The sequence below is a fragment of the Kockiozyma suomiensis genome, assembly GCF_038497685.1.
Source record: "Kockiozyma suomiensis strain NRRL Y-17356 unplaced genomic scaffold V2V93scaffold_18, whole genome shotgun sequence".
Classification (NCBI taxonomy): Eukaryota; Fungi; Ascomycota; class Lipomycetes; order Lipomycetales; family Lipomycetaceae; genus Kockiozyma; species Kockiozyma suomiensis.
In genome coordinates this window covers 176,984-198,100 of record NW_027117681.1, presented here as the reverse complement: position 1 = coordinate 198,100, position 21,117 = coordinate 176,984, and the positions used below count along the sequence as shown (strand labels likewise).

Sequence of the window (21,117 nt, the reverse complement as noted above, 5' to 3'; positions counted from 1 at the left end):
ATCGAATTGATGATACTGTGTTCTATAAAATATTCCTGTTTTCTCTGCGTGTCTCAATCCATCTGCAAACATTAGAGTAATTTTTTTTGGTTTTGTATTCTTCTAACATTACTGCGTCGACAGTGATGGAAGCCTCTTCGAGCGATTCAGATTGCACCAGTAAGTGGCTCCTTTCTCCACACACGATGTTGATCATCATCTCTTACTCATTCAACCAACTAACGATTCCAGCAGAGTACTGGATTGACTGGTTTCTTGGTGCTCAAGGCAATGAATTCTTTTGCGAGATTGATGATGAATTTCTCAGCGATAGATTTAACATGACTGGTTTGAATACCGAAGTCGTGTACTATCAATATGCTCTGAATCTTATTATGGATGCATTCGGTAAATTCTCTAGAAACTTTAGTGGATATTGTGAGGGATAGTTTTGACTAACACTATTGTATGAATAGAGTACGACTGCGACGACAGCACTCGGGAACAGATTGAACGCTCGGCTCGACATCTATATGGACTCATACACGCTCGATATATTTTGACACAGCGAGGTCTACAGAAGATGGTATGTCGAATCTGAATGGATTTTTTAAAGATCATCAACTAATGATTACCAATAGTTGGACAAGTTTAAAAATGGCGATTTCGGAGTTTGTCCACGAGTGCAGTGCCAGAAGCATGCGGTGCTCCCCATTGGTCTCAGCGATGTGCCTCATTCAGCACCTGTCAAAATATTTTGTATGAAATGCGAAGATGTGTATAACCCGCCTTTGGCTCGTTTTGCGACTATCGACGGAGCGTATTTCGGCACTAGTTTTCCTTTCCTGCTCTTCCAGGCCTATCCACATCTGATCCCCAATAAAATCGCTCCAGATCGGTTCGTGCCCGCTATGTTTGGATTCAAAATTCATGAGCATGCCAGACTAGCTCGCTGGCAGAATGTGAAGAGACTAGAAATGACAAAAAGATTAGAGCAGTATGAGGAAGAGGAGCGACGACGCAAGAGGATACGATAATATACATCCGAAGAAAATGGCGACGATGTTATTTAAATCCATGTTGCCACGCTAATATTGGTTCCCAAAACTAGTTTACCATGTGCAAAAGGCGTTTTTTCTCTATTTTTGTTTTCTTCAAGTTTACGCTTAATTAGTTTTGATTTACAGCCATGAAGTATATTACACTTTTATGTAGGTGAGGTTTAAAAATTTACTTCCACCATTTCACACCTTGCAGAATAAAGTCTTAATATTAATAAGATTCCAGACCAGGAAGTAATTTAGCAATTTGAAAAATATATTGAGAAAAGTATCATTGGAGATATCTGGAGTAAATTATAAAACATGAGGTTGTCATAGTCAAAAAATTATCAGCTGCTTGAACTTGACTTCTACTCAGGCTTAGAAGCGGTTTTCTTGTCCTTCACTTGGTTGTAAATGTTCATACCACCAGCAATCCAACTTCCAATATCGCTCATTTGTGACGGCAACAACACAGTAGTAGACTCTTTTGCGACATTTGCAAAAGCTTCGACAAATTTATCGGCAACTTGTAGAGAGACCGCATCGGCGCTCTTAGGGTCTTCCAAAGCAGCGGCAACCTTTCTAATTCCTTCTGCAGTAGCTTCAGCTTTTAATCGAATACCCTCCGCCTCACCAGCAGCTCGGTTGATAGCCTCAGCTTTCTCAGCCTCTGAAGCCAATATTACTGAAGCGCGCTGACCTTCGGCAATGTTGATAGCTGACTGTCGCTGACCTTCAGATTCAAGGATCTCGGCACGCTTCGAACGCTCAGCAGACACTTGTCTGTGCATCGCATCCAGAACGTTGGCGGGAGGATGGATATCGCGGATCTCGTACCGCAGACATTTCACACCCCAGTCTTCGGCAGCTTCGTTAAGGGCTTGCGTGATGTGAGAGTTCAACGCTTGTCTGAAGTAACAAATTTATTCGTTAAAAACCAATATCAAACAATCTGATTTAAGCCATCCAAATCAACTGACCTTTCCTTGAGCACATGATCAAGTGACATCTGACCGATCTCACTTCTCATGGTTGTCTGTGCAAGTTGTGTAACAGCATACTCTGCATCCTCAACGCCATAGCTGGCTTTATAAGCATCAAAAACTCGAATATACAATACTCCCTAAAAAAATCTTAGTCATTGCATTTCTGGACATATAGCATCGCTGTAATTGCAAAACATACATCAATATCTAGAGTTACGTTGTCCGCAGTGATTGCGCTCTGGCTTGGGATTTCAATAGCAGCTTCCTTCAATGACCTAACGTACTGGATCTTATCGATAAAGGGAATTAAAATTGCTAGACCAGGTTCCAGTATCCTGTTAAATTTTCCCATTCGCTCGACTACCCACGCGGTCTGCTGTGGCACGAATCTGATTAACGGATGTTAGTCAACTGAAAATCATAAAATGAGACTCATGACCGAAAACACGACTAGGAAAAGAGGCTGAACTAACCGTATGATCGTATTTGAGGGAAGACTTGGAGCCGAAAAGAAATTAAGACCCGAGTTATTTGAAGCATGACGAATAGAGCTGTTCATCAACGAAATTGTGCGAACTGGTAATTGATTAGAACGTGCAGACCGAGTGACCGCGGAAAGAATCCCACTTCCTGCACCAGAAGCAACCCGCAATCTTGATAGATCCATATCCTACACAATCCTTAAATTCACTAGTGTGGTTGTAGTGATCGTTGTATGCAATGAATAAAACTCTGAATGAGAAGAGGATTTATGATCAGCTCTCCGAGGCTACCCAGGCTGAACTGAAATCGATCGGCTTCCATTTCATTTTTCTGTCCAAAGCCGCACTTTCCTGATACCTATTACACGGTTTTCAAGCAGCTTATAGCCAACCCGCAGCATTTCATTTCATTTCTATTTTCTATAATTTATTTAAAATTTCAGCAAGTCCAGTAGTCTTCAATAATGACCTAACCACTTGCAAATCTAAGCGAAAAGAGGTAAAAGCATAAAGGACTTATAGTTAGCTGCTTTGTGTAAGATCACATGATTTGTGTTTGACTCTAGATTACATGGAGGTATGGTTTTGCCTGATTGAGCTTGAATGGCACAATGGCAGCGCGTAGGATTGCAGATCCCGAGGTTCCTGGTTCGAATCCGGGTTCAAGCTCTAAATTTTTGCATCTATCGGACTACTTATATTTTTTGTTTTTGGAGCAACAAAGAATTGTATTTTATGATATGAAATGTTTGAAAATACGACTCTATGGTGCAACTATAAGACATAGTATATGACGGCGAATATTCCTCCTATTTATAATCAAGTTCATTCGCTCTCGCCGTTCTGCTTACTCTTGTCAATCGCCAACATAAAGCTCTCTTCAAAAGGAGATTCTATGTTATTAGCCAACTTCATACTTCTTAGCGCCTGTCGTAGAGTATTGCCAGAATCGTCGAGCGCAGTTAAAAACCTTGCCAACTCTTTACATAAATCCCAATCCCCCTTTTCGATAGCCGCTGAAAATAAGCGGATCATGTCCGATGAAGAGTCTGAGAGTCGCTCCAATGTATGTAGAATCAGTAAGTATCCACCTGCAGTTTTTAATCTACCTTGAGACATGCACTGCTCGAACAGATCTTTTGGAGACCCTACAATGTCGAACAAAGTATTCCACGAGGCAACTTCCGTTTTGCGAGTACATCCAACAACAACATCGAGCATTTCCGGGAAATTTCGTAGAAACTGAATTACTCGAGGTAAAAGAGCCTTTTTTGAAGGTGGAGGCTTATCCGCCTCTTCATCTAGTACGTTATGGAGCATCATTTCAAGAGCATGTCCAAAGTACTGCAAGTGTTTAAAAGACTTTGCAAATTTCAATGCTTCGGTATCTTGCGAACTTGCCAGATAGTAGCGCAGGATTTGATGAATAAATAAATGAGTCTAAATAATCATGTATTAGTCAACATTTCTTTCAGATTAGAAAAAGATTGTAAAAGCATACCCTGGTGGTATTTGTGGAGTACGAAAAAGACACATTCCTCCGATGAATCAAATTTGATTCCACTCCAATCACAAGACCCTTATCAAAAAGAAACGATAACGGATAGAAGTCAACCTGGATTCGAATTGGCTCGGGAGCTGAGTCGAGCTTCGAAATGTTAAACATTTCTTCCAGCCATACAACTACATCGGTACCGTCGAAAGCCCATATACTGTTCTTCAATAATCCTTTGGTCGAGATTGTGTAATACTCGATATTTTGAAGGAGGACTTTCATATCGTATTTCAGATCACCACCTTGTTGCATTGGATGAAGAACTACAAGTTTGCCGTCAATGAGAAAAACGATAGTTGCTTGCGATATGTCGTTCACTGGATTCCCACTGCGGATTTGACTATCGGGTAGAATCCAGTTGATAGCGCGCACTCGTGCGGGGGCATGCACAATACCGGCAAACGACACTTGGCCCACGAGCTCTAACTGAAAGCTGAAGGCATTAGAGTTGATGACAAACTGATACAAAGTATTGCTATATGTGTAAACGAGTAACGAATCACCCACTAAGGACATAAGGATGATAGATGAAGGAACAACTTGGCTATGAAGCACTAGAGCATCGTCTAACTCGTTCTCCCTCGAATATGCGCGAATCTGTAATCTTTAGTATATATCGAATTACAGTAAATGTTAATTACTTACCTCGTGAGTATTTCGGATAGTAGTAACGCAAACAATCATAATGTTCTCAAACCAAAGCATTCCCCCGTGTGCAGTGAAATCACTTTCCATCCGCTCATCAGCAAAAAACTTCCATCGGCCTGAATATACACTATAATGGCCTAGTCCTTTTTTGCCGGCAATTGCAATATATCGACCGTCGCCTGATATACAAGCTTGCTGGATCGGCCAGTTTTGTGAGAGATAAGAATAAGGCACTGCTACCTCTTGCCACAAGATTGCTTCGTGTGAGATGGTTGTCAGATCGGACTGGTCCTGTCCACGGTAGAGCATGAGCTTTTCGTTCGAGAGAAGCAATGTCCGATTCAAGTTGTCCTGCACGAATGTTAATAAGTAACTATATGAGAAAAAGATGACAAATACGAACACTGCTATAGCTGCCGCTCAGACTCCACCGAGAAAGCTCTAGCGCCCAAATTTCTGTGCTTTTATATGGAACAATGAGCAGCTCACCACCATTTGATGACCAGACTGCATCTCTAGTCCCTGAAAGCCATGCCTCTTTCTGATACTTACTGTCCTCCGACAACATTGAATGGCCCTGTATTTTTCCATAGACCGAAAACAGCGCCCACCCATGCTCATAGCCAGCAAAAAGGGAGTATCCATCTGGTGACCAAGTGATTACTGTGACGGTGCCGAACGATGGAAAGGGGGCATTTATTTCACGTAACAGTGGGATATGGCCAGAATAGTCCTTTACATTGTATATTGAAATGGCTCCACTGCATAAACAAATTATTAGCTTATTATTAAAACAAAAACACCTCTGGTTTTTTACCCAGTAGTTCCAACTCCTATCAAGCTGAAGCGGGAATTAATTGCTATTTTTCGGACAAAATCTCGATCTTCAATCGATTTTTGTTGGTTGACGTCAGCTGATTGCGACTGGGATGGCGGACTCGATAGTCCAAATCCAGAAAAAAGTTTTATTCTAGGTGGTTTGTCACTATTGGGTGATGGTGGAGGAGTAGAACTCTAGAATCAAACAATTAGCAAAAAATCGAATAAATGAAAACACAGTATCAAAACGCACGCTCGCATTTCCGCTTTGCTTTACAACTGCCCACCCTTTGCCGTTACTGCTTATCCAACCAAATAATCCCATAGCCCGTTCATAGACTATTGATGTGATCCTTTCCCTGAATTGAAACCACTCCATGTGCGAGAGTAATTCCGTTCGAGTCTGAGGACCGCCTTTAGCATCAGGTGTCCATCGAATTAATTGAGCAGCTGGGGGCGAAGTAGTTAAGACCAATAGTTCTTCTTCTAGTGCAATAGCGCTTGAGTATAATACAGTTAAATAATATTCTAAAGCAATACGAGTTAAGAATTAGGCTCACCATTCAATACCGGCATCCACTTTAATGACCATTCGAAATCGAATATTCTCTTCGATTGCTCCTCGATCTTCTCCAGGTCCAGGAAGAATATATGGAATCGTACTGGACAATTCGAAATTGAGCTTTGCGACCCGGTTTTCTGCATTTTGGGTTAGGCTGTAGGTGAGAAAGTAACCAGATGAGGTCTGGACCACGAATAGCTGGCTATCGGGTCGAATGAGAATATTGACATTCTCTCCATAGGTCTGAATGGATGACTCAGTGCGAACGGCAACGGCAACGGGAACGAATGGCTATAACACAATATATCAGTAAATTGTATATTTTTATGCGATTATCCGAAGTTCATACTCGGTTTTGGTAGACATATAGAGCTGACCGAGTGATTACCCCTATGAGATAGCCGTTGCGAGCCAGCTTGACTGCCAATATGTGTTCCTCTTTAGCAGACTGATCAGGAGACTCGGATGCTGAGGTAGCGGGTTCGCTGGAGGATCTCAGGCCGACGGAGGGCACCGGCGGTAGAGAGAACACTCTCGGGGTCGAGACTGGCCAGTACATGAGGTGAGAGCAGAAAACAGCCAGATAACTTGTTGAGGCTGCAGAGCACCGAGAAGGATGCAGACAAAAAGAAGATAGAGCTGCTTAGGGAAGCATGACACAATGACTAGATTCAAAGAAGCAGAAGTGTTGATAATAGTTTTGATTAGCGAGATGAGCCCACAATCAACACTGCAAAGCTTAAGCCGCGCCGCCGCCACGCCTGAACTGGCTGATCCGTTGATTTTTATTTATTTTTCATTTATCATTCATATCGGAATATGTGCATGTATGTTATAAATTGCCACTACTTTTCAAAAACATTATTTACAAATTTCTACTAATATTACGGAAAAAAAAAAAATAAAAAAATGATGCCTGGATTGACGATTATGCAGCAAATATGCCAATAAACCGATTACTTTACATCTGTTGGCATTGCAATTTCTGTAATGTTTATCATTGCTTCTCATAAGCCTCATAGATATAGCAAAAACAGTAAAAAATAGCAATCCAAATCGACATTCAACCTGCCCGAGTACTGCCTCCACGCGTAGCTATAGTACACAATAGTTATTAATAAAAATGTATCTAATCACCTTTCCAGATTGATAGCATTGCCAAATCTGGCGTACAATGCCGTCTTAAGCTCTTCCATTTCATCTTTAATGCTCTGCACCTTGTCATCCAGTAATATTAGACTCTCTTCGGTTTTTTCTAAATAGACTACTTAGCATTTGAATATAACCAGCAAGCAGAAATTAAACTAAGGCTCACCAGAATCTTTTTCTAGTCTCTCAACAACTTCGGACTGCTTAATCCAGTAGAACGTGTCGCCAACTTTATATCTAGATTTTAAACAGTGAGAAATTGCGCATGACGATTAATCAAGATCTTGTCAATTCATACTGCACCAGCTCGTCTTCGTCTATCAGCTCAATCTCTGTACTAACATCCTCCAAGTACTCCTTCTCATCAGCGAGTATCTTTTGCTCGTCCTCTAGATTCGAGAGCCGTGAATTCAGTTTCGAAAATGTATTGATCCGGGTCTGGTCTTCCCACGAGACTTGCACATCCGGCGTCTCTTGCCCATCTGGAAGCTGTAGTGCCAAATTGTTATTGTCAGCCATTCATTCATTCATTCATAATTCGTTCAATCGAATCAACAAGTTCTTACCATCTGGAGACTCATCGTACTCACTATTGTTCTTTTCACTGGCAGTTCAAGAACTATTTAAATACGTAGTACACTTAAAATAAAACCCTATCCCAGCCACGTCAACATGAAACCTTAACTGTTGCCGTCGATCGAGCGAGACACTCACAAGATATCAGTGCTTCACACGACCGGCCCGATCAACTCCCAACTCTACACCTTGCCAGCTTCCCGCTTCCTCCTTCGCCTGTCGTACGCACTCTTCTGTATTCCTTTTCAGATGCAGTTTGCAGTCTGATGGTCAACCCACTATCGGCTATTCAGGCCTCCAGCGGCGCCTCTGTTCGCGCCGTGTCGCCCGTAAGGCCCGCGCGCCCAGCGATAGCAGCGGTATCTAACATCACTGCGTCGGCCACTCCACATCCAATTCGCGTCTTACTCGAATCTCTCAACAGTGACGATGAATTTGTTTTTAGGCTACACAACCTCTATGAATTGCAGCGAAATCTGGTCGAGTCTCCCGAAGCAAAGGATGTTTTTCGTCTATCGGGTGGATTTGAGACCGTCTTTGACGCGCTCGACTCTATTTCTCTTCACGAAGACGACAATGATTTTTCAGAGCCCGTCGAGCTTCTCAAATGTGTATTCAACATCTTCTCTGATGCGTTACTTGATTCATCTATAAACCAGCGCTACTTCTCGGAGAAAATAGGTCTTGCTAAGTTGAAGGACACTGTGAGGCACACAAGGTTGATTCAGCATAGTTGCAAGCAGGTTCTTGGCATCCTCTTTGCGTTTTCTATCTCAGACTTTTCCTTGTCTGCCATATTTCTATCTCTTTCTCGAGGAATTGCGACCCTTGCCGACAATGCGACCGATATCGTCATTGTGCAATTTCTAGCCGACCGCGTTAACACCTCCTTCTCACGAGAAATTGTAAGAAACTCTTTTATAATCCCTTTTATTTTGGAAATAATATTAGAGCTGCCAGAGGTCGAAGTATATACTGCAGTCGCTTCTGTCATCAGTCTAACTGCCTTGGTGAGCTCGTCAATTCACAGCAAAGTTGAAATATATGGCACAGGCATCATGGACTCTATATTACCCATGATGTGGAATGAGTCCAAATTAGATCCAAGGGTGAGGAAAGAAATCAAGACACTTACAGAATGTCTTATGGAACTCGGTGTTGATACACCCATCGCTAAACAGCTATTTCACCACTCTCTCTTCTCAGAGGATGTTTCTCAGCTTCTTCTCTCCGGTATCAAGTCCTCTCGCGAGCCTGCACATATCGTCTTCGACATGTCGCTTCATGGATATTCAACAATTGAGATAAACTCCTTAGGTCGCACTTTCCCGCCAGTATCCACAGGCTATACTTTTACTTCATGGCTCAAGATTGATCAGTACGATGTTAACAACCATACCACACTTTTTGGGGTTTTTGACAACTCTCAGAGGTGTTTTACTTTAGTATATATAGAAAAAGAGACAAATCGTTTGATTCTCCAGACGTCGATTACATCTTCAAGAGGTTCGGTTCGGTTCAAGGCATTTAATTTTGAGCCGGGTGAATGGTATTTCATTTCAATTCTACATAAAAAGTCACGAGTCAGTTCTATCTCTAAGGCTTCATTATATGTCAATGGCGAGTTTATTGAATCAGTTAAATGTCCATACCCTTCATCCCCGCCGAATGATGGCCCCGCACAAGCATTTATCGGTACACCGGCTGATTTATCTGCTGGACCAGGAAGAAACACAGTTCATTCCATATGGAAGATGTCGTCGCTACATATTTTTGAGGATATAATATCTGATGATATCTTAGCAGTTCATTATCGTTTAGGGCCAAGGTATTATGGCAATTATCAAGACGCTCTTGCTAGCTTTCAGACCTATGAGGCTTCGGCAGCGTTGACCTTACGCAACGAGAAATTGAATCCAGGCAGAGAAGACTCCAGTGACATTATAAACGCTATCCGAGGAAGAGCAGCAAATTTATTGCCCGAAAACAAAGTCCTACTCAGTATACACGGAAAAAATGTTTTAGATCCAGAGACATTGCAACATGATCACGGATTCAAACAGTGCCCAAAAAATATTGCACACATCAGCCGAAATCATCTCATCATCTTCAATGCTGCTGTTCCGGATATGAATATTGCATTTACAGTTTACAATGGCTTTGGTATTGGATCTGGAGATCCCGTGCCAGTGATTCCCAAAAGTCTTGACGACGCAGCTTGGAGAATTGGTGGTTCTGCTTTGGGATTGAAACTGACTGAGCTAGCAAAAACTCCCGAGCAACTATGCCGCGCGTTGTCAATCACCTTTGAGCTTCTTCGGGAGAATTGGCGTAACTCGGATGATATGGAGAGAGTGCACGGGTTTGCAATTCTCGCTAATCTTATTAAAATGAAAAATGATCCTCAACTGATCAGCAAAGACCTATTAAAAATTATTCTTGAATTTGTTGGATACAATTTTGAAAATAATAATGACTCAATGATAATCAACCCTCTTGCTTATCGAATTCTGATTGTTGATTTTGATATATGGAAGATATCAGATATTGATACTCTAAAAATCTACTTTGATCAATTTGCAACATTTGGAATTCACAGCAAATATCATGTTTATAATTCTAAACGCTTAACGCGGATGAGTGAGTTTTGAGCGTTCAATCTGAATCCTGAGCAATCGTTCTAACAAAAAGTTGCAGGAATTGTGAAGAAATTTTTACAGTCTTTAAAATCTGGTTCGTTCAGCAAAGAATCGCTGGTTCACTTTTTCCCAGCCTTCAAATTCATCATCTTGACTCACGTTTCGGCCGAAGTCATGCGCTCTTTATCATTGTTCATCACATATGCATTTAATACTGGTATGCGTCCTGAGTATCTGTTTACGATCATCTTTCTGACTTTTTCTAGATCCTCCTGCATCTCTAAGAAAATACTACACTATAGAAGACGAAAAATTTGCCAGCTGTGGCTTGAGCAGACTTGAGATAGGATATTATGTTCTTGAAACCTTTACAGATGTTCTTTGTGGCGAACATAGTTTAAGTGCGACTGTCAAACGGTTCGCAAGAACTGTAACGAATAAATGGGTGCTATTTCTGCTGTCTCAAGAAGATCGTCGAGCAGTAATTGCAGGAACAAAAATCCTAGCTAGACTGCTAATTGTGCACGGTTCGAGTTATGTCACAAAGTTTTCGTCAAAAACAGGAGGCTTTATCATCATGAAGGAGCGTTTAAAATCCAAGTGGCATATTTCAGAATTGTGGCCCATATGTCTTGCGATCCTTTTCGGCGTCGATATTGCTTCCATTGAAATCTCGAGTTCTCTGGATTTATTTTATCTGGTGGAAATGTTTAGAAAAGGCGGAAAGGCCACCGTTGTTTATCCGGAAATGTTCACAGTTATTGGAGCTATGCTAAAGGCTGGTACTTTGGCTATTATATCAGAAGATCATCAAAGGGAGGCCGAGGCTGTTGATGTGGCAATTGGACCACTAGATGTGCCTCCTAAAATTTCATCAAATGCAACAGCGGAAGATTTCGGGAAATATTTGCAGATTTTGACACAGTTCTTCAGCGAGATGCATGCATCGTGCCCAGCTTTCCAAGATTTTTGCACCACTCCTATTTTTGTGTCTGAAATTCTAGGTATTCTGTTTCCTGCCATTTGTAGTTCAGAGTCTGTAAGCCCGGAGATTGAGCTACAATACAGAGACCAAGGGTTTACCTTGGATGCCGGTGATATTGTGGTACGGCCGATTGGCAGAACAGGTAATGCTGCACAAATTATGAAGGCTATAAGGAGTCAAAGTCCTCAGCGGTCTACTCCACTTACTGCGGGCGAGAGGCCGAGAGCTTCGTCAATCAGACGAGGATCGTCTTTTGTTCTAGTGTCTTCTGAGCCCAGTAGCGCATCAGAAAGTGAAACGAAGCAGCACGGACAGGGGACTAAGCCTTATCTGGCTTCTACACGTCTCAGCCGAATGAGAGAGTTTAAAGTCGTTAATAGAGTTATGGAAGGACTACTCGAGATGGTTGTTGCAGTATTTGTAGACCAGGTTCTGACGCGGAAGGACTTCTCTGAGCTCGCAATTGCAATTCTAGTAAGTGTGTTGGGACTTTTGTTCTGGGGCTAGCACTAAATTATTGTCAACAGATTCCACCTACCTTCCAAGAATATCAGATTTATTTCGAGACTTATCTGTTCAGAAATACTGTTGCTCAGCTCAATACTACAATTTCATTAAACATGCGAGTAATTTGTGAGACACGCACACTGATCAACTTTGGGAAATTCATTCTCCAGCTTGTTGATTCAGTCTTTAATGGTGAGTAAGATGATTTTTATTAAGCCAGGTTATGGGTCAAGTAACTCAAATTGTCAAATAGGTTGGTTCATGGGAGGATCCGAGCCTCTGCTTGAGCTCATTGGTATGGTTGTTGAGTATCTGCAGCAGCCCAATGTTGAACGATTGAAAACCGTACGAATGAGCCAGAGCGTTATATCAAGTTTGAGACTTGCTTTCATGAAACTGGTTCTCTTCCGCTTATCTGAATTGGATGATATTCAAGCAGATCCGCAAACAGTTGTGAAATTCCTTGAGCGTATGTTTTATTGGCAGAATGTACTGCTCTCGCCAGCTGTGAATGAAGATCATTTGATTAAACTGATATGCTACCTTCTGTATCTGCGCCTAATTGATAGAAACGAAGAGGTTCAAAATGCAGCCGCTAATAATTGGAGAATGGTACTCGTGCATAAGCCCGTCGAAACATCATTGATTCTAGACCAAGTCAAGCCTACCGATGATCGGAATCTTTCGAAGGGTTTTAAAAAGCTTATGGAAGATGACAACCAGTCATTCCTTGCGTGGATGACTGGAAACCGTGAAGCTTTGGACGAATTCTTCTTGGAAGTTGTCTCTAAAGATTGGGAAACCTTTGTGAATGCCGAAAACAAAATTGCTGATGACAATGCTCGAATCCGCAATACTAAACGTCGCGAGCGTTTGCGGGCGACTGTGATGGAAGAAAGCCACATTCGGTCTGTATTTTCTGAGCATAAGAGTGCGTTGAAATATTGGCAGTCGGCTATTTATACCACTGAGCATCTCAAATTCATGCGCAATCTCCAAGATCTACAGGATACTCTTACGTTTTTATCATCCGAGTACGCCAAGTTAGAGAGCGATCTCACGAGACCAAATGGAGTGATTCCTGATGGTAGAAATCAGACATGGAGATTGGATCTCACTGAAGGTAGAGATCGAATGAGAAAGAGGATGATACCGGATAATCGTCGAAATATCTCAAAATATCTACCCAAGGATGAGGAAGCGAGCCGGGAGGTCTCTATTGCTGCTAGCGAAGCGGAAACTGTTGTCGATAGCGTTACCGATGGTTTGTCTGAGCTAGATGTCGTTGAAGAGACGCTTACGGCGACTTCTGAGCCTGCCCCTAGTTCGACATTATCCAAAACCTCGTCTGGTACTCTTGAGTCGACGGCAGAGAATGAGGATGGCTATGAAATTGTTGAAGATCCTAGGGGACAGGAGGCTGAAGACGACTCGTATGAGGATAAAAATCGAAAAGTTTTACGCAGTTTGGAGCAGAATGACACAGTCGTTGATCTGTGGAATGTCTGTCGTATCATTGGACTCAAATCAGTGGAAGGGCTACTCATTCAGGGCAGGAATAATCTGTACTTGATAGATAATTTCTTTCAGCGACCTGATGGAGAGATTGTAAATCTATGGGAGGCACCAGCTCAGGAGCGAGATCAGTATTTACAGACAATTTATGGGGAAGGTGGGCGTCGGGAGTCATCGATTAGCGATCGCCAGCATGATACACGGCACTGGGCTCTTGATGACTTGGTATCAGTCTCACGACGACAGTTTTTATTCCGCAATGTGGCTCTTGAGTTTTTTTTTGCTGATGGCAGAAGTTTTTTAATTACTACGATTTCCGTTAAGGAACGCGATCAGATTCACAGCAAGCTCATTGGGAAAGTTAATCACAGTGATGATAATTCCGGTGCTGCATTTTCAGATGAATTATGGCGTCTAGCCCTGCAGCCATCTCTACAAGGAGGATTCGCTGGACAGCTTGGCAAAATAGCAAATGTGTTTGCTGCTGGCAATTCGAATATAGCTACAAAGAGATGGATTCGGGGAGAGATCTCCAATTTTTACTATCTCATGTTGGTCAATACTATGGCAGGACGAACGTACAACGATCTCACTCAATACCCGGTATTCCCATGGGTCATTGCGGATTATACTAGCGAGGAGCTGGATTTGACTAATCCGGCGACATTCCGAGATCTTTCTAAACCTATGGGGGCTCAGACGGTTGCCAGGGAGCGAGAATTCAGAAATCGCTACGAGTCATTTGCCGAGTTAGAAGATAATCCAACGCCTGCATTTCACTACGGAACACATTTTTCTTCTGCTATGATTGTCTCCTCATATTTGATTCGATTAGAGCCTTTTGTTCAGTCGTATCTGCTTTTACAAGGCGGGCATTTTGATCATGCCGACAGACTGTTCTACTCTGTTAGACTTGCATGGGAATCTGCATCGCGTGATAATATGGCTGATGTAAGAGAATTGATTCCGGAGTTTTTCTATTTACCAGAGTTTCTGGAAAACTCCAATGACTTCAACTTCGGTACGCTACAAGGAGGACAGGGAATTGGAAATGTTCAACTTCCTCCTTGGGCTAAAGGTGATGCAAAAATTTTTATCCAGAAAAATAGGGAAGCACTTGAAAGTCCCTATGTCAGCCAGCATTTGCACGAGTGGATTGATCTGGTATTTGGATTCAAACAACGAGGGGAGCCTGCTGTTGAGGCTGCGAATGTGTTCCATCACCTTAGCTATCATGGCGCTATTGATCTTGACAAGATTGAGGACCAGTTGGAGCGCAACGCTACAATTGGGATTATTCATAATTTTGGACAAACGCCGCATCAAGTGTTTACTCGGCCTCATCCACCTAGGGAAGTACTGCGGCAAGCCAAGTTTGAAGTGGATAAGGACGACATAGACGCTTTGTTGCAGATGCTCAATTCAGTGAGTGAGATCAAGAAGTTTGATAGTGTTCTGTCGCCGTTCAAGGCCGAGAGAGAGCGCACACTGGCACAGATGAATCCACTGTTTTGCGCTTTCATTCCACCGTCGTATGATCGAATGGCTGAATGGGGATTTTGCGACGATGGCGTGCGCTTTAAGCTCATTGAAAATGGAAAGGTGAGCTAAATATCTTGAAACTTGTTTCTGAATGTTATACTAATTGGGAATCAGCTTATCGGTCATGTTGAGAACCTGCATCAGAGCCATTTGACTTGCGCTAAGATTGCCGATCCGCGGACGTTGGTGACGGCCGGTTATGATTGTATGATTTGTGTTTGGCGCATGCAGGGTAATATGAAATCTATGGAAGCTCAATTCAAAGCATGCCTGAGAGGACACACAGCGCCGATTGTATCTCTAGCAATCTCTCGCTCGTTTAGCGCTATCGTCAGTGTATCTGCTGATGGAGTAGTCATGGTCTGGGATTTGAATAGGCTGCGATTTGTTCGCCAATTGAGTCATAAAGCTCTTGTAAAGGTTAGTATCATTTACATTTTTTTATCATCGCTAATTCTTGTATTAACTCTGATCGAACAGAATGTCGCAATCAGCGATGAAACAGGCGAGATCTTGACCTCTGATGGCAGCACGCTATTTTTGTGGACCATTAACGGGGATCTGATAATGGAGAAATCCATTCCAGACAACAAGCGAGGTGGGCAAAGAGGGTGAGGTTTTAAGAACAGTCTGAGAAGAATAGCGCGGATATAGATCTTCCTGCATTTGTGATTATTTCACCGTATATTGTATCATTATATATAGATGACAAGTCTGAGTGGAGATTACTAGTTATCATCACTAGAGTGTGTAATCAGCATTATTAGTAGCAATAACAAGATAATTCTGGGCATAAAATACCGGAAATGCGCGCCAAAGTAAAGCCGGAGACTGTGGTCGCCGCATCACGAAATAATTGAGGAAGCAGCTACTGCGAGGAGACGTGACTGCGAGCCTAAGCGCGCTTTTACTTGTATTTGCACAGTCTGGATATTGTTTAACAGTGCAAAAAGCGCGTATAGTGTTAATGTATTATTTGAAACCATTGTGGCTTTCCCATTCGGGTACGCGTCTACTGTGCTTTATGTTGATCTTGCGCGCGCTAACTCAACTCACTCGTTATAGAAGGGCAGAAGCGGTTCGAAGTCTACTCCATCGATGTCCATCCAGATGGAACTAGGTTGGCATCGGGGGGTTTGGGTATGTAGTTTGTTCTGTGATTTGCAAGAGTAAGCCTAGGATTTGCATGTCTGACTACTCTGGATAATTAGACGCGAAGGTGCGAATATGGTCTACGGCTGCGATTTACGATTGCGCAAAAGATGACACTAGAGAGAAGGGACCTAATAAGAATGGCGTTGATTCTAAGCCTTGCACTGGTCCCAGGCAGCTGTGCAGCATGAGCACACACTCGGGTAAGCAGACGACTGCTTCGAACTACTAGTATTGATGGTCTAATTCTTGATTAGGAGCCGTTACTACAGTCCGATTTTCTCCCTCTGGACGCTATTTAGCGTCTGGATCGGACGATAGGGTTATTTTAGTTTGGGAACGAGAAGAAGAAGCTCACGAACTTCCTAGAAAAGAGTTTGGCGCACAGGGAGAGGCGGACACAGAAAGATGGATAGTCAGGCGCCGATGTGTAGGACACGACAACGACGTGCAAGATCTTGCCTGGTCTCCTGACTCCAGTATAATGGTTAGTGTTGGCCTCGATTCTGGTATTATCATCTGGAGCGGTACAACATTTGAGAAAATCAAAAGACTGGATATTCATCAGTCCCATGTGAAAGGTATCACCTTCGACCCAGCCAACAAGTACTTTGCCACCGCATCTGATGATCGTACAATCAAAATTGTTCGATATCACCGTACAGCTGGAAACGATATGACATTCTCGTTAGATACCACCGTATCGGCACCTTTCAGTGGATCTCCCTTAACGACTTATTTCAGAAGATGCTCATGGTCTCCTGATGGAAGTCATATAGCAGCCGCAAATGCTACAAATGGTCCCGTTGCAACCGTTGCCATTATTAATCGAGGGTTGTGGGATAGTGAAATCAATCTTATCGGCCATGAAGGCCCCATCGAGGTGGCAGCATTTTCTCCGCGCATGTTTGCAAAGGTGAAAGGCTCAAAGCAGTTGGTTACCGTCATTGCATGTGCAGGACAAGACAAAGCACTTAGTGTATGGAATACTTCCAATCCTAGGCCAATTGTGGTATCTCAAGATGTTGCAGAAAAAGCGATTACCGATCTTGCTTGGGCGCCTGATGGACAAACTGTATTCGCGAGCTCATTAGATGGAAGTATTGTTGTTTGCATCTTTGAAGAAGGAGATCTTGGATACATCATCTCCAAGGATGAAAACGAGAAGCAACTGGCAAAGTATGGCGGCGGTCGTGAGGCAATGGTATATCCTGAAAGTGTAGAGCAACTAGCACTTGAAGAGGTATCAACCAAAGCCACTCCATTGACGAACGGAAAAACACGAATTGGGGATATTATGGGTGAACATCCGAATACTGCTCCAGCTGACCCGTTGCCTTTATCATCGGCGCCGGATGCTAATACATCTGCGACAAAAACTCAAAATGAGCTTGCTAATATGCCAACAGTACCTCAAGAGGTGGCACCAACGAGAGTAGTAAAAGCCGAACCGGTGAAAGCTCGCGATCAAAAAGTGACTGTAACCAAGGATGGTCGGAAGCGAGTGGCGCCTATGTTAATTTCTGGATCAGGAGGGTCTTCCAATTCTAATTCCTCGGCCTTGATGACAACTTCCAACTCCAATGCCATGTCGATGATGGTCCCTATGGGTATGATAAATCAATATGATGATCCGTCGAACAGATTGCCTCCCGGAGGACTGCGCGGTCTTGCTTTAGGAAGTAAACGGAAACTACAGGATGACGAAGGAAATGATGACGAGCACGACAGTAAACGAGCCGCCGGTGAATTGGAACTGCCCGAATTTATTCGGCCATCCGCTGTTTCTCCTGCCATCGCTGTCTCGCAAGTACGCCTTGCAGTGCCTAAAGTGAAAACAATTATCCACGTGGAAAGCGATGCTCTATTTGAAGTGAGAAACGGAAGTGGAGGGGAAAAAGAACCAACTAGGGTAACCCTGCATCGGAAAGGGCAGCTTCAGTGGAGTAATTATCTTCCCAAAACGGGGTTACTTGCCGCCGGTTGCCCATCATTCTGGGTAGTTGCATGTGAGGATGCCACAATCCATGTTTATTCATCTACTGGGCGAACTGTGATTCCAACAATTGTCTTGGAATCTACACCGTGCTTTTTGGATTGCTGTGGAGACTACGTGATGTGTTTGACAGCCTGCGGATTGGTCTATTCCTGGCAAGTTTGTTGGTCTTTTCTAATGCTTTGCAGTGTTCTAATTGTTTCTTTAGGAATTTGCGAACACGAATGGCAGTACATCCACCCGTATCGGTGGCTTCGATACTAGATGCGGCGGCTTACGGTGATGACTCTCTACGCAAGACTCCTGCGATCACACGATGCAACTTACGGCCAAACGGCTCGGTAGTAGTCACTCTCACAAATGGTCAGGGGTATATTTACTCGTCACAGATGAACATATGGCATCGAATAACTGAATCATGGTGGGCAGTGGCTTCGCAATATTGGGATTCGTCTGGTATGGGTGGCGTATCTGGAGGCCCTCTAAGTGTGATTGAAAGACGGACCGATGATGAAGTTAAACGGGCAGGCAAAGGAAGATTCCTGCAGCGGCTAGTGAAGAATGCAATGATGAGAGAAGGCTACGAAACTATCCAGAGCACAGTGTCTATAGCGCATCTTGAGAATCGCATAGAGGCTGCAATTCTTTTAGACTCTGCTAAAGAGATGAAGACAAACATGATGATGTATGCGAAAAGGATTTCAATAGAGGGCATGAATGATCGCCTTGAAGAGCTGTTTAAAGATTTATTTGGTTCATTCGAGGCTAATTCCTCTTCAGACAGTAAAAAGTATGATACAAAGTTATGCGGATTGGATAAGAAGGAGTTGTTAAAAGAAATTATTCTTGCTATTGGAAACGAACGGGCAGTGCAGAGAGTAACTGTTCCATATGCTCGTCTGCTTGGAATAATTGATGCGGATGAGGATACTCTAATAACGGATGCGTGACTAAAGAATAATTCTTTTAGCTATGTGGTTGTATGTATATTATATGCTATTGTTTCTATGACAAAAGCAATATAAAAAGTTATGTTCTATTTACAAAGTTTCCAAATCCCGTTCTATATACAATTACCCAACTTTCTCCGACAGCTCAAACTAACCTATCTAGTTATCTGCAGCAGAATCTATTTTGTCTTGTTTGTCCACTTCTCTGAACGGGGCCGGACTCCTGCTCGTAAAGAGCTGGTAAAATTCTAACGGCAAAATGTCAATTTCTCCGTGATTTTTTAGAGACACTTTGATATTTCCTGCTGAGTCCGTCTCAACAATATATTGACCTCGAGGTAGTTCTAAAAGTCGCTTTAATAGAGCCGACAATGCTTGAAGTTCGGGAATAAATAGCCGAGTAAAATTATTAGTTAAGCGGTCTATGTTGAATCGCATCAATCGCGCTTGAGCCTTTTGAGATGAAGGGGACGTAGCTAGAAATCCAACATTGGCAACACGAGAAAACAATAGCTCTGATGCCAGCTGCAAGTTTTTGCTATCAATATTCGTAAACTCTGGATATAAATCTGGCGCAGACATATCCTCATCAGAGGAGTGAACTTGATATACTTTCACAGAGTACCCAATCAAAGACCGTATGCTGCGCAAGAATCCCGTCTTGACCAACTCATGCTGTGCGGACCGATATTCAAAACCCAGAGATCCGACTGGTGTCATATCTGGAATACCATTTGCCGCATGATCACGACTGGCTTTGGCAATAGCTTCAGAAACTTTCTTGACAGCTCCGTCAACCTGATTTCGAACTAATACCCGAAGATTTTTATGGAGTACCAAAGAGTTTACAGTGAATGAACCTATAGGAGGATCTTTTCGCCAAATCTCGTCGTCATTTTGTTTTTTCACAGAGTCTAGCAGCACAACACCTGGGCGCCAAAGTTTGCCGGTATATGATGCCTCTTCATGTGCAATATTAGCATTCGACAGTAAAATACGGCCATCTAATGACGTACAGTGACACACAAATTGCGAGTTCGAAGATGAGAAGTCTTTGTTTCGCGTCTTGATAAAAAATTGCAGCATGTCAGAAAGCACGGAGCCATCAGTAATGATCTCATAATCTAACAAGTCAATTGACGAGTTATTTTGAGCAGTGACCGCCCAAACTAGTGGTAGTAAAGTATAAGAGTCTAGCAGAGCACGGTTCATATCGGTAGAATAGCGTTGCCGTTTGTTTAATCTTTCTTTCATATCTCCAAATTGCAAATCCGGAACTGCTTTCCAACTTCGCATATTCCAATATTTTGGCTCAGAAGTGATGTGATCTGGAAAAACCATGGCTGGGAAACGCGGTACTTCCCCTGGGACTTCAATCGAAATAAGACCCTCTGGCCGTCGCCTAATTGTATAGGTGCACGCATTTTGCAAATTTGTAAATTTTATTCGGGTATCTGATTCCTTGGTTTCTATTTGCGACAGCAGATCTTCTGTATCGATTTGGCACTCCTCGGCTCCACGTATGCCATCAATTTCAGCTAAGGTGGTCATACCAGCAGGAACATTGACAGTAGAAGTTGCCTCGTAATCTTCTGATTTCTTTAAATCGCCAAGATCAATGACTGAGGCGTCTCTAGCGTAGACTTTGTTCAGCGTAAAGGCTGTAGAAGAAATGCTATTGCTGTTTTGGGTGCTGCTCTTCCTGAATCTGGCGCGCGGCCCATAAGTCCGGCGCTCATCTTGGACCACTTCTTTCTCGACCTGCTTGCCTTCTTTCTTTATAGAAGGTTTTACTGGAGCAAATGTGGCGTGAAGAGTTGGGAATGAAGAGGAATCGATCACGACCTGCTGTATCGTAAACCTCTCACTGCTTTTGTCATTCTTTTGCTTTTCAGATCCCGTCGTCGAAACTGACCGAGATCGGACTAGAGGTTTTATTCTCCGACATACAGATCGAGTTATTCGATCCATCGTCTCTCGTTTGCCGTAGCAATCGAATCTATTATATTAATTGCAACATCTAAAATAATCA

General features: G+C 42.9%; 7 protein-coding genes and 1 non-coding gene across 8 annotated transcripts; 4 read left to right on the top strand and 4 right to left on the bottom strand.

Moving 5' to 3' along the window:
• Positions 1–30: 30 nt before the first annotated feature.
• Positions 31–1,320, top strand: V2V93DRAFT_376196 (casein kinase II, regulatory subunit). Its single transcript, XM_066911679.1, has 4 exons — positions 31–159; positions 235–387; positions 456–565; positions 621–1,320. Exons 1-4 carry the CDS (start codon positions 126–128, stop codon positions 1,014–1,016), a joined length of 693 nt encoding a protein of 230 aa, XP_066763276.1. The 5' UTR covers positions 31–125; the 3' UTR covers positions 1,017–1,320.
• On the bottom strand, positions 1,195–2,973 carry V2V93DRAFT_376192 (band 7 family protein). The gene is made up of 4 exons (XM_066911678.1): positions 2,482–2,973; positions 2,208–2,397; positions 2,003–2,145; positions 1,195–1,931 (listed from the first exon to the last, which is right to left on the bottom strand). Exons 1-4 carry the CDS (start codon positions 2,673–2,675, stop codon positions 1,391–1,393), a joined length of 1,068 nt encoding a protein of 355 aa, XP_066763275.1. The 5' UTR covers positions 2,676–2,973; the 3' UTR covers positions 1,195–1,390.
• Positions 2,974–3,087: 114 nt separating this feature from the next.
• Positions 3,088–3,159, top strand: V2V93DRAFT_t65. Its single transcript has one exon. It is a non-coding gene; the product is annotated as a tRNA-Cys (tRNA).
• Positions 3,160–3,190: 31 nt separating this feature from the next.
• On the bottom strand, positions 3,191–6,770 carry V2V93DRAFT_376190 (RIC1-domain-containing protein). The gene is made up of 8 exons (XM_066911677.1): positions 6,424–6,770; positions 6,073–6,365; positions 5,766–6,012; positions 5,511–5,707; positions 5,097–5,454; positions 4,691–5,044; positions 3,992–4,642; positions 3,191–3,930 (listed from the first exon to the last, which is right to left on the bottom strand). The coding sequence occupies exons 1-8, from the start codon at positions 6,631–6,633 to the stop codon at positions 3,316–3,318; spliced, it is 2,925 nt and encodes a 974-aa protein (XP_066763274.1). The 5' UTR covers positions 6,634–6,770; the 3' UTR covers positions 3,191–3,315.
• Positions 6,771–6,892: 122 nt separating this feature from the next.
• On the bottom strand, positions 6,893–7,895 carry V2V93DRAFT_376188 (Prefoldin subunit-domain-containing protein). Its single transcript, XM_066911676.1, has 4 exons — positions 7,790–7,895; positions 7,522–7,712; positions 7,390–7,460; positions 6,893–7,329 (listed from the first exon to the last, which is right to left on the bottom strand). The coding sequence occupies exons 1-4, from the start codon at positions 7,802–7,804 to the stop codon at positions 7,208–7,210; spliced, it is 399 nt and encodes a 132-aa protein (XP_066763273.1). The 5' UTR covers positions 7,805–7,895; the 3' UTR covers positions 6,893–7,207.
• A 67-nt stretch (positions 7,896–7,962) lies between these two features.
• V2V93DRAFT_340237 (uncharacterized protein) lies at positions 7,963–15,866 on the top strand. Its single transcript, XM_066907789.1, has 7 exons — positions 7,963–10,439; positions 10,497–10,655; positions 10,705–11,897; positions 11,951–12,122; positions 12,184–15,047; positions 15,102–15,407; positions 15,468–15,866. The coding sequence occupies exons 1-7, from the start codon at positions 8,066–8,068 to the stop codon at positions 15,600–15,602; spliced, it is 7,203 nt and encodes a 2,400-aa protein (XP_066763272.1). The 5' UTR covers positions 7,963–8,065; the 3' UTR covers positions 15,603–15,866.
• Positions 15,846–19,182, top strand: V2V93DRAFT_376184 (TUP1-like enhancer of split-domain-containing protein). The gene is made up of 5 exons (XM_066911675.1): positions 15,846–15,991; positions 16,053–16,127; positions 16,199–16,342; positions 16,397–18,290; positions 18,344–19,182. Exons 1-5 carry the CDS (start codon positions 15,955–15,957, stop codon positions 19,083–19,085), a joined length of 2,892 nt encoding a protein of 963 aa, XP_066763271.1. The 5' UTR covers positions 15,846–15,954; the 3' UTR covers positions 19,086–19,182.
• On the bottom strand, positions 19,106–21,098 carry V2V93DRAFT_376182 (uncharacterized protein). The gene has a single exon (XM_066911674.1). The coding sequence runs from the start codon at positions 21,054–21,056 to the stop codon at positions 19,245–19,247; it is 1,812 nt and encodes a 603-aa protein (XP_066763270.1). The 5' UTR covers positions 21,057–21,098; the 3' UTR covers positions 19,106–19,244.
• Positions 21,099–21,117: the final 19 nt, after the last annotated feature.

What these genes read in the sequence shown, in the direction of transcription:
- V2V93DRAFT_340237 (XM_066907789.1), top strand. Translation starts at nt 8,066, where the DNA reads ATGGTCAACCCACTATCGGCTATTCAGGCCTCCAGCGGCGCCTCTGTT. An exon ending in TAAACGCTTAACGCGGATGA is followed by an intron (nt 10,440 to 10,496) that starts GTGAGTTTTGAG and finishes AAAAAGTTGCAG; the next exon opens with GAATTGTGAAGAAATTTTTA. An exon ending in AGCTCGCAATTGCAATTCTA is followed by an intron (nt 11,898 to 11,950) that starts GTAAGTGTGTTG and finishes TATTGTCAACAG; the next exon opens with ATTCCACCTACCTTCCAAGA.
- V2V93DRAFT_376190 (XM_066911677.1), bottom strand. Translation starts at nt 6,633, where the DNA reads ATGTACTGGCCAGTCTCGACCCCGAGAGTGTTCTCTCTACCGCCGGTG. An exon ending in ATAGGAGTTGGAACTACTGG is followed by an intron (nt 5,455 to 5,510) that starts GTAAAAAACCAG and finishes TTGTTTATGCAG; the next exon opens with TGGAGCCATTTCAATATACA. An exon ending in ACTCCACAAATACCACCAGG is followed by an intron (nt 3,931 to 3,991) that starts GTATGCTTTTAC and finishes ATGATTATTTAG; the next exon opens with ACTCATTTATTTATTCATCA.
- V2V93DRAFT_376184 (XM_066911675.1), top strand. Translation starts at nt 15,955, where the DNA reads ATGTATTATTTGAAACCATTGTGGCTTTCCCATTCGG. An exon ending in ATTGTGGCTTTCCCATTCGG is followed by an intron (nt 15,992 to 16,052) that starts GTACGCGTCTAC and finishes CACTCGTTATAG; the next exon opens with AAGGGCAGAAGCGGTTCGAA. An exon ending in CAGCATGAGCACACACTCGG is followed by an intron (nt 16,343 to 16,396) that starts GTAAGCAGACGA and finishes ATTCTTGATTAG; the next exon opens with GAGCCGTTACTACAGTCCGA.
- V2V93DRAFT_376182 (XM_066911674.1), bottom strand. Translation starts at nt 21,056, where the DNA reads ATGGATCGAATAACTCGATCTGTATGTCGGAGAATAAAACCTCTAGTC.
- V2V93DRAFT_376196 (XM_066911679.1), top strand. Translation starts at nt 126, where the DNA reads ATGGAAGCCTCTTCGAGCGATTCAGATTGCACCA. An exon ending in TCTTATTATGGATGCATTCG is followed by an intron (nt 388 to 455) that starts GTAAATTCTCTA and finishes TTGTATGAATAG; the next exon opens with AGTACGACTGCGACGACAGC. An exon ending in AGCGAGGTCTACAGAAGATG is followed by an intron (nt 566 to 620) that starts GTATGTCGAATC and finishes GATTACCAATAG; the next exon opens with TTGGACAAGTTTAAAAATGG.
- V2V93DRAFT_376192 (XM_066911678.1), bottom strand. Translation starts at nt 2,675, where the DNA reads ATGGATCTATCAAGATTGCGGGTTGCTTCTGGTGCAGGAAGTGGGATT. An exon ending in CCCTCAAATACGATCATACG is followed by an intron (nt 2,398 to 2,481) that starts GTTAGTTCAGCC and finishes TCCGTTAATCAG; the next exon opens with ATTCGTGCCACAGCAGACCG. An exon ending in GATCATGTGCTCAAGGAAAG is followed by an intron (nt 1,932 to 2,002) that starts GTCAGTTGATTT and finishes TTGTTACTTCAG; the next exon opens with ACAAGCGTTGAACTCTCACA.
- V2V93DRAFT_376188 (XM_066911676.1), bottom strand. An exon ending in GACGAAGACGAGCTGGTGCA is followed by an intron (nt 7,461 to 7,521) that starts GTATGAATTGAC and finishes TTTAAAATCTAG; the next exon opens with ATATAAAGTTGGCGACACGT. An exon ending in GAGACTAGAAAAAGATTCTG is followed by an intron (nt 7,330 to 7,389) that starts GTGAGCCTTAGT and finishes TAGTCTATTTAG; the next exon opens with AAAAAACCGAAGAGAGTCTA.